At 52.3% G+C, this 17,080-nt stretch overlaps 1 protein-coding gene across 1 annotated transcript in view; it reads right to left on the reverse strand.

Annotated features, from left to right (window-relative positions):
• plxnd1 (plexin D1) overlaps window positions 1–17,080 on the reverse strand; it is a 185,107-nt gene that overhangs the window by 155,332 nt on the left and 12,695 nt on the right. The window contains exon 4 of the mRNA XM_038812197.1: window positions 11,768–11,868. Within this exon, the coding sequence (XP_038668125.1) occupies window positions 11,768–11,868 (101 nt within the window). The remainder of the gene's footprint in view (window positions 1–11,767; window positions 11,869–17,080) is intronic.

Below are 17,080 nucleotides of genomic sequence, written 5' to 3' on the forward strand. Positions count from 1 at the left end.
ACAACCCACACACACATACAACCCACACACACACAACCCACACACACACACAACCCACACACACATACAACCCACACACACACAACCCACACACATACAACCCACACACACACAACCCACACACACATACAACCCACACACACACAACCCACACACACATACAACCCACACACACACAACCCACACACACATACAACCCACACACACATACAACCCACACACACACAACCCACACACACATACAACCCACACACACACAACCCACACACACATACAACCCACACACACACAACCCACACACACAACCCACACACACAACCCAGACACACACAACCCACACGTACAACGCAGACACACACACAACCCACACACACAACCCACACACATAACCCACACATACAACGCAGACACACACACAACCCACACATACACACAACCCACACACTTACACATAACACACACACACAACCCAGACACACATAACCCACACACACACAACCCAGACACACACACAACCCAGACACACACACAACCCACACACTTACACATAACACACACACACACAACCCACACACACACACAACCCACACACACACACAACCCACACACACACACAACCCACACATACCCACAACCCACACACACACAACCCACACACACATATAACCCACACACACATATAACCCACACATACAACGCAGACACACACACAACCCACACACTTACACATAACACACACACACAACCCAGACACACATAACCCACACACACACAACCCACACACACACAACCCAGACACACACAACCCAGACACACACACAACCCAGACACACACACAACCCAGACACACACACAACCCAGACACACACACAACCCAGACACACACACAACCCAGACACACACACAACCCAGACACACACACAACCCAGACACACACACAACCCACACACTTACACATAACACACACACACACCCACACACACACACAACCCACACACGACACAACCCACACACACACACAACCCACACCGACACAACCCACACCCACACTCATACATACACCGTACCATAAACACAGAGTGAGTCACACATACATGCACACACACAGCATCCACAGTTATCCCAAGGTAAAGTAATTCACACAAGAGCATTCACACAGTATCCATACTGTTCCTTTGACAGAATGACAATGTTTATAGTTCTGTTTAATGTGTCAGTGAGCCAGTTTAAATTTTGAAGCCATTCACTCTGAATCCAAACTGGTTGTGAAATGAAATGAAAATCGCTTATTGTCACAAGTAGGCTTCAAATGAAGTTACTGTGAAAAGCCCCTAGTCGCCACATTCCGGCGCTTGTTCGGGGAGGCTGGTACGGGAATTGAACTGTGCTGCTGGCCTGCTTTGGTCTGCTTTCAAAGCCAACGAATTAGCCCTGCGCTAAACAGCCCCTCTGCTAAATTGCCCAGTTCATTCCCACCCTCTCATAAATCCCCCCCCCCCCCTCCCAAACCATCCTCTCTCAAACCCCTCCCTCTCCCAGGCCCCCCTCTCCCAAACCCACCTCTCCCAAACCCCCCCTCCCCCAGGCCCCACTCTCCCAGGCCCCACTCTCCCAAACCCACCTCTCCCAAACCCCCCCTCTCCCAAACCCCCCCTCTCCCAAACCCCTCCTCTCCCAGGCCCCCCATCTCCCAGGCCCCCCTCTCCCAAACCACCCCTCTCCCAGGTCCCCCTCTCCCAGGACCCCCTCTCCCAAACCCACCTCTCCCAAACCCCCCCTCTCCCAAACCCCTCCTCTCCCAGGCCCCCCCATCTCCCAGGCCCCCCTCTCCCAAACCACCCCTCTCCCAGGTCCCCCTCTCCCAGGACCCCCTCTCCCAAACCCACCTCTCCCAAGCCCCACCTCTCCCAAACCCCACCTCTCCTAGGCCCCCCTCTCCCAAACCCCCCCCACCCCACCCCAAACCCACCTCTCCCAAACCCCCCTCTCCCAGGCCCCCCCTCTCCCAAGCCCCCCCTCTCCCAAACCCCCCCTCTCCCAAACCCCCCCTCTCCCAAACCCACCCTCTACCAAATCCCTCTCTCCCAGGCCCCCTCTCCCAAACCCCCCTCTCTCAGGCCCCCTCTCCCAGGCCCCCTCTCCCAAACCCCCTCCCCTCTCCCAGGCCCCCCCTCCCAAACCCCCCCTCTCACAAACCCCCCTCCCAAACCCCCCCTCTCCCAAACCCCCCTCCCAAACTCCCCCTTCTCCCAAATCCCCCTCTCCCAGGCCCCCTCTCCCAAACCCCCTCTCCCAAACCCCTCCTCTCCCAAACCCCTCCTCTCCCAAACCCCCCTCTCCCAAACCCCCCTCTCCCAACCCCCCCCCTCTCCCAAACCCCCCCTCTCCCAAACCTCCCTCTCCCAAACCCCCCTCTCCCAAACCCCTCCTCTCCCAAACCCCCCCTCTCCCAAACCCCCCCTCTCCCAAACCCCCCTCTCCCAAACCCCCCCCTCTCCCAAACCCCCCCTCTCCCAAACCCCCCCTCCTAACCCCCCCTCTCCCAAACCCCGCTCTCCCAAACCCCCCTCTCCCAAACCCCTCCTCTCCCAAACCCCTCCTCTCCCAAACCCCTCCTCTCCCAAACCCCCCCTCTCCCAAACCCCTCCTCTCCCAAACCCCCCCTCTCCCAAACCCCCCCTCTCCCAAACCCCGCTCTCCCAGGCCCCCTCTGTTTGTGTGCTGATGTTTTTAGATGGGGACTCAGTTGAGGGGCATGTCCCTGAAATCAGGGTGTTTGCAGAGCAGCATCACATTGAGTGACCAAGTGAGCACATTGGAAATAAAACTAGGAATGAAGAGAAACATAGAAAATAGGAGCAGGTGGAGGCCATTCAGCCCTTCGAGCCTGCTCCGCCATTCACTATGATAACGGCTGGTCACCCAACTCAATAGCCAAATCCTTCCTTCCCTCCCATATCCTGTGAGCCCCTTTAGCCCCCCCCCATGTGCCATATGTAACTGCTTCTTGAAAGTATCCAATACAGGAATTCTCCGTTTGGGAGGCTAGACCCTTACACTGGGACTGAATCACGTTAGTTCCACAGCCCCGAAAGCGGCGCCGATCCCGGAGTGATCCAGAACATCCTAATGGGCTAGCACCGGTGCCACGTGGAACTAATGCAAATCCAACGAACGCCGGCGTGTGATTCGCCGGGGTGGGGATTTGCACTTGAGAACCTGACAAGCTGCAGCTGCACATAACCACTCCACTCCCCACACACCCTCATTCCAGCCAAGAAATGCCACGCCGAAGAACACACCCTGGTAGGCAGTGCTGGGCAAGGATGGGCAAACCCCCCCCCTCCCAGGACAGCTGGGCTGGGTCACCACCAGCAACACACCCTTGGCACCGCCTCCATCCAACACACCCGTAGCAGCCCCCCCCCCCTTCCTGGAGGGCGATGGAACCCCAACCAGCAGCAGTCTGCACTCACCCCACTGTGAACCATCTGCCAACACCCATGCCGCCCACCATGGCCGGGTGCCCTGTACACACAGGCCCCAGCTACAGACCCTCAGCGCTGTCCATGTCCAAGTGTCTCACACTCTGCATTATCTGTCCCCACAGGAGAAGGCAGCTCACAACCGCTGGGCGTGGGAGAATACCGGAGGGGGCCCCCCCGGACCAGCAGCCCCTCACCATCGCTGAACAGAGGGCGTTAGACCTGGTCAGTGGGGTCAGAGAGCAGTCAGTCGCCAAGGTGGAGGCCAGCATCAGAGATCCAAGTGAGCCCGCAGTGAATCACAATGTGTGACCCCCCCACTCGCAATCTAACCATGTGTGATCCCCCCACTCGCGATATAACCATGTGTGACCCCCCACTCGCGATATAACCATGTGTGACCCCCCACTCGCGATATAACCATGTGTGACCCCCCCACTCGCGCTATAACCATGTGTGACCCCCCACTCGCGATATAACCATGTGTGACCCCCCACTCGCGATATAACCATGTGTGACCCCCCACTCGCGATATAACCATGTGTGACCCCCCCACTCGCGATATAACCATGTGTGACCCCCCTACTCGCGATATAACCATGTGTGACCCCCCACTCGCAATCTAACCATGTGTGACCCCCCCACTCGCAATCTAACCATGTGTGACCCCCCCACTCGCAATCTAGCCATGTGTGACCCCCCACTCGCGATATAACCATGTGTGACCCCCCCACTCGCAATCTAACCATGTGTGACCCCCCACTCGCGATATAACCATGTGTGACCCCCCACTCGCAATCTAACCATGTGTGACCCCCCCACTCGCAATCTAACCATGTGTGACCCCCCACTCGCGATATAACCATGTGTAACCCCCCACTCGCGATATAACCATGTGTGACCCCCCACTCGCAATCTAACCATGTGTGACCCCCCCACTCGCGATATAACCATGTGTGACCCCCCCACTCGCACTCTAACCATGTGTGACCCCCCCACTCGCAATCTAACCATGTGTGACCCCCCCACTCGCAATCTAACCATGTGTGACCCCCCCACTTGCGATATAACCATGTGTGGCCCCCCCACTCGCAATCTAACCATGTGTGACCCCCTCACTCATGATATAACCATGTGTGACCCCCCCACTCGCAATCTAACCATGTGTGACCCCCCCACTTGCGATCTAACCATGTGTGACCCCCCCACTCACGATATAACCATGTGTGACCCCCCATTCGCGATCTAACCATGTGTGACCCCCCCCACTTGCGATCTAACCATGTGTGACCCCCCCATTTGCGATCTAACCATGTGTTCCCCCCCCCCACTCAGGATATAACCATGTGTGACCCCCCCGACCCGCGATATAACATGTGTGACCCCCCTCATGATCTAACCATGTGTGACCCCCCCGACCCGCGATATAACCATGTGTGACCCCCCCACTCGGGATATAACCATGTGTGACCCCCCCACTCGGGATATAACCATGTGTGACCCCCCCCCCACTCGCGATATAACCATGTGTGACCCCCCTCATGATCTAACCATGTGTGACCCCCCCCACTCGCGATATAACCATGTGTGACCCCCCCACTCGGGATATAACCATGTGTGACCCCCCCCACTCGCGATATAACCATGTGTGACCCCCCTCATGATCTAACCATGTGTGACCCCCCCCCACTCGCGATATAACCATGCATCCTGTCTTGTATAACACAGAGGCACTCCCCTCGGCTGGGCACTTTGGTGAAGAGGCTCCTGGGGCACTATCTGTGTGCACCTCACACATGCAGTGGTACATCTGGTGGAGATAGGAACCTGTGAGGGGACAGGGGTCAGAGGGCGGCACGGCCCCAAGGACCGGCCCAGACGGGTCTCAGGCTTCTGGAAAGGGCGGCCCCATCAATGCTAGAGATACGTAGAGCCGGGGGCAACAGGAGGGGGTGTCAGCAACCATCCAGCACCTGAAGGTGCTGTTGGAGGAGTTCAACCGCGTGTAGGAGCAGGTGATGGTGCCGACCATGCATGTCACCCAGGCCAACACCGTGTCCATATTGGAGGCCTTGGGTGGAATGGTATCGGCCATGGATCAGGAAGTCCAAGGCCTGGGGACAGTTTGCGGGCAGTGGCCAAGGCCCAGGACAGAGCAGCCATGGCACAGGCAGCTATGTATCATGTACCAGGGCCACATGATGTGGAGATGCCGATGTTGGACTGGGGTGGGCACAGTAAGAAGTCTTACAACACCAGGTTAAAGTCCAACAGGTTTGTTTCAAATCACTAACTTTCGGAGCACAGCTCCTTCATCAGGTCACCTGAGGAAGGAGCAGTGCTCTCAAAACTAGTGATTCGAAACAAACCCGTTGGACTTTAACCTGGTGTTGTAAGATTTCTTACACGGCCACATGGACATTGCTGCGGTGCTTCAGAGCATGGTCCAATCACAACGGGCCATGGTGGGGGCATCGAGAGCATAGGCCTGGCGCTGGCTGACCTGAACTAGACACTGAGTGATTGGCATGATCCCTGAGTGATGTGGCACAGGCCCATGGTCGTGAGCATTGTGACTGGCCTCCAGGACTGGCAGTGCCAGGTGACAGCAGGGCTCTCCGGAGCTTGCTCCGGCTGCACCCTCATCCAACGGAGTAGCCCAGGGGCCATTGGGCACCCTGAGGGAGGAGGAGGTGATGGGGCCTGTGCAGGTGACTCCCACAGGGGATGTGCCTGAACACCTCCTGTTCCTGGAGATGGGTAGCAGCCAGAGCACGGTGGCACCATGCCACCTGTGACACCTGGTAGTCAGGCAGGCCCACCCGAGCCTGGTCACTCCGGAGAACGGCCGCCGAAGGGCACTCAGGTCACAAGGCGGGGATCGCAGCATGACGCCTCCACTTCCGATGTACCTGGGTGGATCCCACCCAGACGGAGCGTTATGGCCCGTAAGGTTAGAAAGTTAGACACCAGTTAAGTTTAGGTAAGTTAAGTTAAGTGAAGCACATTGGTTAGTAATAGGGCGAGCGCACAATGCTTCTATATATCACAAACATCTGTTCACCAATGCTGAGACCTGCTTCATGAGCCGGTCTCTGTTTCTGTTTGATGGGCGTGAGGGATGGGCTGGGTTGGGCCGGCTGCAGAGGGTGTGCCAGGTGGGGGTGGTGGGAGGCTGCTGGTGTGAAGTGTGGGCATTGGAGGTGGGTACGGGCCTGGGCCCCCAGGGCAGTCAGGACCACACCCGGTGATGCCCCCAGAGACGGCAGGAGACAGGGCGAGATATGTGGGGCGCCAAGTGGCCCACTATCGCACCCCACCCTGGTACCCCACCGTGGCAGAGGCACAGCATTGTGGAGGGCCCAGAAATTGCCAGGTCAGGTCCGTTAATGATCTGCCAATCACCTTTATTGTACAATTTGCATGCTGACACAGGCGTGTGGTGTAGAACGCATTCACACCGCTGTCGAGGCACCGGAGCATGGCATTCCATTGGGCACAAGGTGCGACCTTGATTTTCAAGGCTCACTCGTGATTCTCCGGCCAATCGTGTTTCACGATTCCGCTGTCGGTGGACGGAGAATCCAGCCCACAATGCTTTACCCTCACCTATTTTCTGTGGTAGCAAATTCCACAGATCACCACTCTGGGTGAAGAAACTTCTCCTCATCTCTGTCCTAAATGGTCTACCCTGTATCCTCAGATTGTTCTGGACACCTCCACCATCAAGAGCATCGTTCCTGCATCTACTCTATCTTTAATAAGGACAGGCGGAGTCCACAGCGAGTAAAATATCAACAAAGTTTTATTTACACTAACTAAAATGTATACTACCCGGTAGACCCCGACCGGGTTCCTCTCTAGTTGCCGCCTTACTGGCAGGCTACATACACTGGGGGTCATTCTTGTGAATGTTCGCTGGGCCCTTTCCAAGGCCAGCACGTCCTTACTTAGATATAGGGCTCAAAACTGCTCAGTTTTGACCAGAGCCTTACACAGCCTCAGAAATATATCCCTGCTCTTGTATTCTAGCCCTCTCGACAGGAATGCTAACATTTCCAGCCACTTTCCAGTCCTCTGGGACCCTTCCTGCCTCTTCTCATTCCTGAAAGATCACCACCAATGCCTCCACGATTTCCTCAGCTATCTCTTTTAGGACCCTGGGGTGTAGTCCATCCGGTCCAGGTGACTTATCCACCTTCAGACCTTTCAGTTCCCCCAGCACCTTCTCCTTAGAGATGGTGACTGCACTCACCTCTGCCCCCTGGTTCTCCTGGAGCTCTGGCATCCCACTGGTGTCTTCCACCATGAAGACAGATGCAAAGTAACTATTCAGTTCCTCTGTCATTTCTTTTTTTCTATTACTACTTCTCTCGCCTCACTTTCCAGTGGTCGAATGACTCTTCTTGCCTCACTCTTACCTTTTTATCCTGAAAAAAAACTGTTGCTATCTTCTTTTATATTACTAGCGAGCTTACACTCATTTTTCATCTTCTCCCTCTTATTGCTTTTTTAGTTGTCCTTTGCTTGTTTTTAAAGGTTTCTTTTGCTTTTATGCTTTCCTTGACTTCCCTCGTCAGCCATGGATGCCTTGTCCTCCCCTCAGCATGTTTCCTCCTCCTTGGGATGAATTTCTGTTGTGCCTCCCGAATAACCCCCAAAACTCTGCCATTGCTGTTCCACTGTCTTCCCTGCTAGGCTCCTTCTCCAATCAACTCTGGCCAGCTCCTCCCGCATGTCTTTGTAGTTACCCTTATTTAATTGTAATACCGTTATATCCAATTGCAGCTTCTCCCTCCCAAACTGCAGGGTAAATTCTATCATATTGTGGTCACTGCCCCCCGAAGAGTCATTCATCTTAAGTTCCCGAATCAAGTCCGCCTCATTACACACCACCAAATCCAGAATTGCCTGTTCCCTAGTAGGCTCTGTCACAAGATGTTCCAAAAAAAACATCTTTTCAACATTCCACAAATTCCTTTCCTTGGGATCCGCTACCAACCTGATTTTCCCAGTCCACCTGCATATTGAAGTCCCCATGATTATTGTGATATTGCCTTTTTTACATGCCTTTTCTAACTCCTGATTTATTTTCTGCCCCACATCCTTGACTACTGATCGGGGCCTGTACATAACTCCCATCAGGGTCTTCTTATCTTTGCGGTTCCTCAACTCCACCCACACAGATTCTATATTGCTCCTTCCTATCGATTTAATTTCATTCCTTACTAACAATGCAACCCTGCCCTTCTGCCCATCTGCCTGTCCTTTCGATAGGACATATATCCTTGGATATTTAGATCCCAGCACTGATCCCCTTGCAGCCACATCTCTGTGATGCCCACAACATGGTACCGGCCAATTTCAACGTGCACAACAAGCTCATTTATCTTGTTCCGTATACTACGCGCATTTAGGTACAGCACCCTCAGTTCTTTATTGCCCCCTTTTTTGCTCTGCCTGAATCCCCACCATTAACCGAGTAGGGCAGGACCTATTTGGTTAATGTTAGGGAGTTGGGCAGAGTTACAGAACAAAGAGATCTCGGGCTACAGGTTCATAGCTCCTTGAAGGTGGAGTCACAAGTGGACAGGGTGGTGAAGAAGGCATTCAGCACGCTCGGTTTTATTGGTCAGAATATTGAATACAGGAGTTGGGATGTCTTGCTGAGGTTGTACCAGACATTGATTGGTAAGGCCACACATGGAATACCATGTTCAGTTCTGGTCACCCTATTATGGGAAGGATATTGTTAAACTAGAAAGACTGCAGAAGAGATTTATGAGGATGCTACCAGCACTTGATGGTCTGAGTTATAAGGAGAGGCTGGGTAGGCTGGGACTTTTTTCCTTGGAGCGTAGGAGGCTTAGGGGTGATCTTATAGAGGTCTATAAAATAATGAGGAGCATCAATAAGGTAGATAGTCAACACCTTTTCCCAAAGGTTGAGGAGTCTAGAACTAAAGGACATAGGTTTAAGGTGAGAGGGGAGAGATACAAAAGAGACCAGAAGGAAAGTAATTTAACACAGAGGGTGGCGAGCATCTGGAACGGGCTGCCAGAGGCAGTGGTAGAGGCGGGTATGATTTTGTCTTTTAAAAAGCAGTCAGACAGTTACATGGGCAGGGTGGGTATAGAGGGATATGGGCCAAATGCAGGCAAGTGGGACTGTCTTAGTGATAGAAACTGGACGGCATGGACCAGCTGGGCCGAAGGGCCTGTTATCATGCTGTAAACATCTATGATTCTATGACTCTCAGTTAGATTCCTCCCACCTTCTATATTCTCTGTTCTATTGCGTTCTGTGGAAACTTTACAAACCTCTCCTGAGCCCTCAGCCCCTTTAACAAGTTTAAATTCCTCGTTGTTAACCTGGGCTGCTACCTTCTCCTTTAACTTTCTAATTCTGTATACAATTGAACCCTCCCCCTTACTAAGGTTCTAAGAGAATGAGGGTGCAGGGATTAGAGGGTTATGAAGGGGGTTCTCAGAGAATGAGGGGGAATTGTTCAGAGGGTCAAAATGAGGGTTATAAGCAAATGGGGGTGTAAGTATTAGAGGGTTATGGTGAAGGTTCTAAGTGAATGAGGGTGAAGGGATTAGTGGGTTACGATGTTAGATTAAGCTGAGGATAGATGGGACTGGAGCATAAACAGGAGAATGGTCTGTCTGGGCTGAATGGCCTATATATCCTCTTTAATGTAATCATTCTCACAGTGGGAGAGGGGGTTGAGGGGGGTGGGGGTGAGGTGGGTCAGTTAATACTGACAGAAATCAGGAAGTGAAACCTTTTGACACAGCATGGCCTGTGCCTGTCTTTACCACTGGCTATAATTATGTACGCATTGTGACAAACTGTTCATAGCTTTTTCATAAACACATTCAGCAATGTTTCCTTCCTCTCTATTCCTCCATTAACCTCTCTCCCTCTGCATTGCCTGAGAAAACAGGATGTGGAAGGACTGACTATTTCTATAATGCTTCACCATAGAGACTAGGCAATGGGGCAGGGGTGGGGTGTGATGGGACAAGAGATCTGTCAATGACTGGGCCTCAGTTACTCACTCCCTGGTAGTGACACAGAGAGCCTGGGGACTTAAGGCTTCTCCTGGGAATTTCTATCCTCACTGTGCATGTCCAGTGCTCCAACAGTCCAGCAGATGGGAATATTCGGTTTCACAATGTTCAGCACCATTTGTGGATTCTCAGATAATGAAGCAGTCCATGGCAAATTCATAAGACCTGGACAATATCCAGGCTTGGACTGACCAGTGGCAAATTACATTCACACCACACAAGTGCCAGGCAATGACCATCTCCTACATGAGAGAATCTAGCCATCTTCCCATGACATTCAATGGCATTACCTTCATTGAATCCCCCACTATCAACATCCTGGGGTTACCATTGACCAGAAACTGGTCTCTCCAGTACTGACACACAGTAGCAGCCATGTGTACCATTTACAGGATGTACTGCAGGAAATCACCAAGGCTCTTTAGGCAACACTTTCCAAAGACAGGATCGCGATCATCTGGTAGGGCAACAGCACCACTAGGAAGTTCCCCTCCTAGTCACTCATCATCCTGTCATTCCTTCACTGTCACTGGGTCAAAATCCGGGAACTCCCTCTCGAACAGCACTGTGGGTGTACCTACACCACATGGACTGCAACGGTTCAAGAAGGGAACTCGCCACCACCTTCTCAAGGGAAATTCGGGATGGGCAAGGAAAGCTGGCCTGGGTAGAGACATCCACATCCCATGAAAACGTTTTTAAAAAGCAAACTGTCCCACAAGTCACCGGCCCTTTGGGTAGAAACAATATCGAGGCTCAAAGGGTGAAATGGTGAGGACCAGTGTACAGACTAAGCTTGTTTTCTGTGAAGTACAGGCGGTGATAGGGTGATCAGATTATCAGGTTGATTAAAGGATTTGATGACTGAATTGAGAGAAATGATTGCCCTGGTGGGAGTCTTCAATGCAAGGGGATTTAATGTTAAAATTAGGCCAGACGGTTCAAGCCAGATATCGAGAAGAATTTATTCACAAAAGGTTTCAGGAAAGCTGGAAAGCTTTCCTTCAGAAAGCTATGGATGCTGATGGACTACTGAAAATGTCAGAACTGAGATTAATTGATTTAGGGTGAGTGAGAGGATTCCAGAACATGGGGCAGAGTGTGGATAAATGGAGCAAAAGTATTGAACAGCCATGATCCTATTGAACAAGACTCGAGAGGCTGAATGGCCAATTCTGGTTTGAGTCACCCTGGTTTGTTCCCTACCTGCTCTCCAAGGTACACCATCCACAGTGGGCATCGTCTGCGCCGAGACACTCCTGACAGGACTGGTACTGGGCACAGGTGGCGACCTTTACCCGGCTAACCTGCGAAAAGCAAGAGAATAAGATTCAGGAATTGGCTGCTGAGGTGGCCAATGGCAGGGCAACTGGAGACAGGATCAGCCGATCACACAATGACTAGGAGGGGTGACCTGTGGGAGCGGCCCTGGAGACTGGACCACCCCATCACTCGATGACAAGGAGGGTTGACCAATGGGAAGGCCCATCAAGAGAGATCACCAATCACTCAATGACAAAGAAAGATAACCTGGCAAGAGGAGCAACTGATCACTCAAAGACCAGGAGAACCCAAATGGGAACTGAAGTCACGATAAACTGGCTGCTGGGGAGTGGGCCCAATCTCAAACTCGTGTGGAAGTCAATTCCTTGGTGTGGGTAGAGTGTGAATCCAGTGGGGGACAGTCCGTAATGAACAGGAGTTAGCAAATGCTATCAGAGAGAGATTGAGCAGAGGACAAAGTAAGTAACTCTTTGGGAATATCAGAGACAAGGCAGAAAAATGGAGGAAGAGTGTGACTAAGGTCAGTATGTCCACAGTGCAGTGGAACACAGTAAATTCTGCAGGCCTGTAGTGCGATACAGGCTGGAGTCCAATCGAGGGGTTCAGGTAGATCAAATAAAGAAGAACAAATACCCGGGAATGAATTACAGACTGGAATCTAATCGAGAGGTTCGGAACGGTTTATATATAGAATAACAGATACCCGGGAGTGAGTTACAGGCTGGAATCTAATCGAGGGGTTTGGGGTGGTTTATATATAGAATTACAGGTATCCGGGAGTGAGTTACAGACTGGAGTCTAATCGAGGGGTTTGGGGTGGTTTATATATAGAATAACAGATACCTGGGAGTGAGTTACAGACTGGAATCTAATCGAGGGGTTCGGGGTGGTTTATATATAGAATAACAGATACCCGGGAGTGAGTTACAGACTGGAATCTAATCGAGAGGTTCGGAGCGGTTTATATATAGAATGACAGATACCCGGGAGTGAGTTACAGACTGGAATCTAATCGAGGGGTTCTGGTTGGTTTATATATAGAATAACAGATACCCGGGAGTGAGTTACAGACTGGAATCTAATCGAGGGGTTCTGGCTGGTTTATATATAGAATAACAGATACCCGGGAGTGAGTTACAGACTGGATTCTAATCGAGGGGTTCGGGGTGGTTTATATATAGAATAACAGATACCCGGGAGTGAGTTACAGACTGGAATCTAATCGAGAGGTTCGGGGTGGTTTATATATAGAATAACAGAGACCCGGGAGTGAGTTACAGACTGGAATCTAATCGAGGGGTTTGGGGTGGTTTATATATAGAATAACAGAGACCCGGGAGTGAGTTACAGACTGGAATCTAATCGAGGGGTTTGGGGTGGTTTATATATAGAATAACAGATACCCGGGAGTGAGTTACAGACTGGAATCTAATCGAGGGGTTTGGGGTGGTTTATATATAGAATAACAGAGACCCGGGAGTGAGTTACAGACTGGAATCTAATCGAGGGGTTTGGGGTGGTTTATATATAGAATAACAGATACCCGGGAGTGAGTTACAGACTGGAATCTAATTGAGTGGATGAGCCTACCCTGTTGTTAAACCACATCTAAGGTACAGCGTGTGCACATCCGTGTGGTACGTCACTCTGTTTATCTTGGTGTCTATCTCTGCTGTGACACTGTTTTCTTCAAGCCACTGACACACCTGCACTTCACACAAATTGAACTATCACGAAACGTACATGATCCCCATGCTAATGGTGAGGAGGTGGTCAGAGTCAGTTCACCATTTCTCACCACACTCGGTGTAATGAATATGTTTAACATAAGTGGTCACAACAATCTGTCCGAAACATGTGCCCTTAATGGTCATCACTGGCTGCTGGCTCTGTGTCTGAGAACATCACCTGGTATCTCTGCAACTGTGAATGGTGCTGGTAACTCTGTCCCTCTGAACACTGGCTGGTAACTCTGTCCCTCTGAACACTGGCTGGTAACTCTGTCCCTCTGAACACTGGCTGGTAACTCTGTCCCTCTGAACACTGGCTGGTAACTCTGTCCCTCTGAACACTGGCTGGTAACTCTGTCCCTCTGAACACTGGCTGGTAACTCTGTCCCTCTGAACACTGGCTGGTAACTCTGTCCCTCTGAACACTGGCTGGTAACTCTGTCCCTCTGAACACTGGCTGGTAACTCTGTCCCTCTGAACACTGGCTGGTAACTCTGTCCCTCTGAACACTGGCTGGTAACTCTGTCCCTCTGAACACTGGCTGGTAACTCTGTCCCTCTCAACACTGGCTGGTAACTCTGTCCCTCTGAACACTGGCTGGTAACTCTGTCCCTCTGAACACTGGCTGGTAACTCTGTCCCTCTGAACACTGGCTGGTAACTCTGTCCCTCTGAACACTGGCTGGTAACTCTGTCCCTCTGAACACTGGCTGGTAACTCTGTCCCTCTGAACACTGGCTGGTAACTCTGTCCCTCTGAACACTGGCTGGTAACTCTGTCCCTCTCAACACTGGCTGGTAACTCTGTCCCTCTGAACACTGGCTGGTAACTCTGTCCCTCTGAACACTGGCTGGTAACTCTGTCCCTCTGAACACTGGCTGGTAACTCTGTCCCTCTGAACACTGGCTGGTAACTCTGTCCCTCTGAACACTGGCTGGTAACTCTGTCCCTCTCAACACTGGCTGGTAACTCTGTCCCTCTGAACACTGGCTGGTAACTCTGTCCCTCTGAACACTGGCTGGTAACTCTGTCCCTCTCAACACTGGCTGGTAACTCTGTCCCTCTGAACACTGGCTGGTAACTCTGTCCCTCTGAACACTGGCTGGTAACTCTGTCCCTCGAAACACTGGCTGGTAACTCTGTCCCTCTGAACACTGGCTGGTAACTCTGTCCCTCTGAACACTGGCTGGTAACTCTGTCCCTCTGAACACTGGCTGGTAACTCTGTCCCTCTGAACACTGGCTGGTAACTCTGTCCCTCTGAACACTGGCTGGTAACTCTGTCCCTCTGAACATTGGCTGGTAACTCTGTCCTTCTGAACACTGGCTGGTAACTCTGTCCCTCTGAACACTGGCTGGTAACTCTGTCCCTCTGAACACTGGCTGGTAACTCTGTCCCTCTGAACACTGGCTGGTAACTCTGTCCCTCTGAACACTGGCTGGTAACTCTGTCCCTCTGAACACTGGCTGGTAACTCTGTCCCTCTGAACACTGGCTGGTAACTCTGTCCCTCTGAACACTCGCTGGTAACTCTGTCCCTCTGAACACTGGCTGGTAACTCTGTCCCTCTGAACACTGGCTGGTAACTCTGTCGCTCTGAACACTGGCTGGTAACTCTGTCCCTCTGAACACTGGCTGGTAACTCTGTCCCTCTGAACACTGGCTGGTAACTCTGTCCCTCTGAACACTGGCTGGTAACTCTGTCCCTCTGAACACTGGCTGGTAACTCTGTGCCTCTGAACACTGGCTGGTAACTCTGTCCCTCTGAACATTCGCTGGTAACTCTGTCCCTCTGAACACTGGCTGGTAACTCTGTCCCTCTGAACACTGGCTGGTAACTCTGTCCCTCTGAACACTGGCTGGTAACTCTGTCCCTCTGAACACTGGCTGGTAACTCTGTCCCTCTGAACACTGGCTGGTAACTCTGTCCCTCTGAACACTGGCTGGTAACTCTGTCCCTCTGAACACTGGCTGGTAACTCTGTCCCTCTGAACACTGGCTGGTAACTCTGTCCCTCTGAACACTGGCTGGTAACTCTGTCCCTCTGAACACTGGCTGGTAACTCTGTCCCTCTGAACACTGGCTGGTAACTCTGTCCCTCGGAACACTGGCTGGTAACTCTGTCCCTCTGAACACTGGCTGGTAACTCTGTCCCTCTCAACACTGGCTGGTAACTCTGTCCCTCTGAACACTGGCTGGTAACTCTGTCCCTCTGAACACTGGCTGGTAACTCTGTCCCTCTCAACACTGGCTGGTAACTCTGTCCCTCTGAACACTGGCTGGTAACTCTGTCCCTCTGAACACTGGCTGGTAACTCTGTCCCTCTGAACACTGGCTGGTAACTCTGTCCCTCTGAACACTGGCTGGTAACTCTGTCCCTCTGAACACTGGCTGGTAATTCTGTCCCTCTGAACACTGGCTGGTAACTCTGTCCCTCTGAACACTGGCTGGTAACTCTGTCCCTCTGAACACTGGTTGGTGTCCAGATCCCTCTGAACACTGGCTGGTGTCTCTCTGAACACTGGCTGGTGTCCCTCTGAACACTGGCTGGTATCCCTCTGAACACTGGCTGGTGTCGCTCTGAACACTGGCTGGCGTCCCTGTCCATGTGAACACTGGCTGACGTCTCTCTGAACACTGGCTGTGTCCCTCTGAACACTGGCTGGTGTCCCTCTGAACACTGGCTGGTGTCCCTCTGAACACTGGCTGGTGTCCCTCTGAACACTGGCTGGTGTCCCTCTGAACACTGGCTGGTGTCCCTCTGAACACTGGCTGTGTCTCTCTGAACACTGGCTGGTCCCTCTGAACACTGGCTGGTGTCCCTCTGAACACTGGCTGGTCCCTCTGAACACTGGCTGTGTCTCTCTGAACACTGGCTGGTCCCTCTGAACACTGGCTGTGTCCCTCTGAACACTGGCTGGTGTCCATATCCCTCTGAACACTGGCTGTGTCCCTCTGAACACTGGCTGGTGTCCATATCCCTCTGAACACTGGCTGGTGTCCCTGTCCCTCTGAACACTGGCTGGTGTCCACATCCCTCTGAACACTGGCTGTGTCCCTCTGAACACTGGCTGGTGTCCCTGTCCCTCTGAACACTGGCTGGTGTCCATATCCCTCTGAACACTGGCTGGTGTCCATATCCCTCTGAACACTGGCTGGTGTCCCTCTGAACACTGGCTGGTGTCCATATCCCTCTGAACACTGGCTGTGTCCCTCTGAACACTGGCTGGTGTCCCTCTGAACACTGGCTGGTGTCCATATCCCTCTGAACACTGGCTGTGTCCCTCTGAACACTGGCTGGTGTCCATATCCCTCTGAACACTGGCTGGTGTCCATATCCCTCTGAACACTGGCTGGTGTCTCTCTGAACACTGGCTGTGTCCCACTGAACACTGGCTGTGTCCCTCTGAACACTGGCTGGTGTCCCACTGAACACTGGCTGGTGTCCCTCTGAACACTGGCTGGTGTCCCTCTGAACACTGGCTCGTGTCCCTCTGAACACTGGCT

Source organism: Scyliorhinus canicula, chromosome 11, assembly GCF_902713615.1.
Source record: "Scyliorhinus canicula chromosome 11, sScyCan1.1, whole genome shotgun sequence".
Taxonomy (NCBI): domain Eukaryota; kingdom Metazoa; phylum Chordata; class Chondrichthyes; order Carcharhiniformes; family Scyliorhinidae; genus Scyliorhinus; species Scyliorhinus canicula.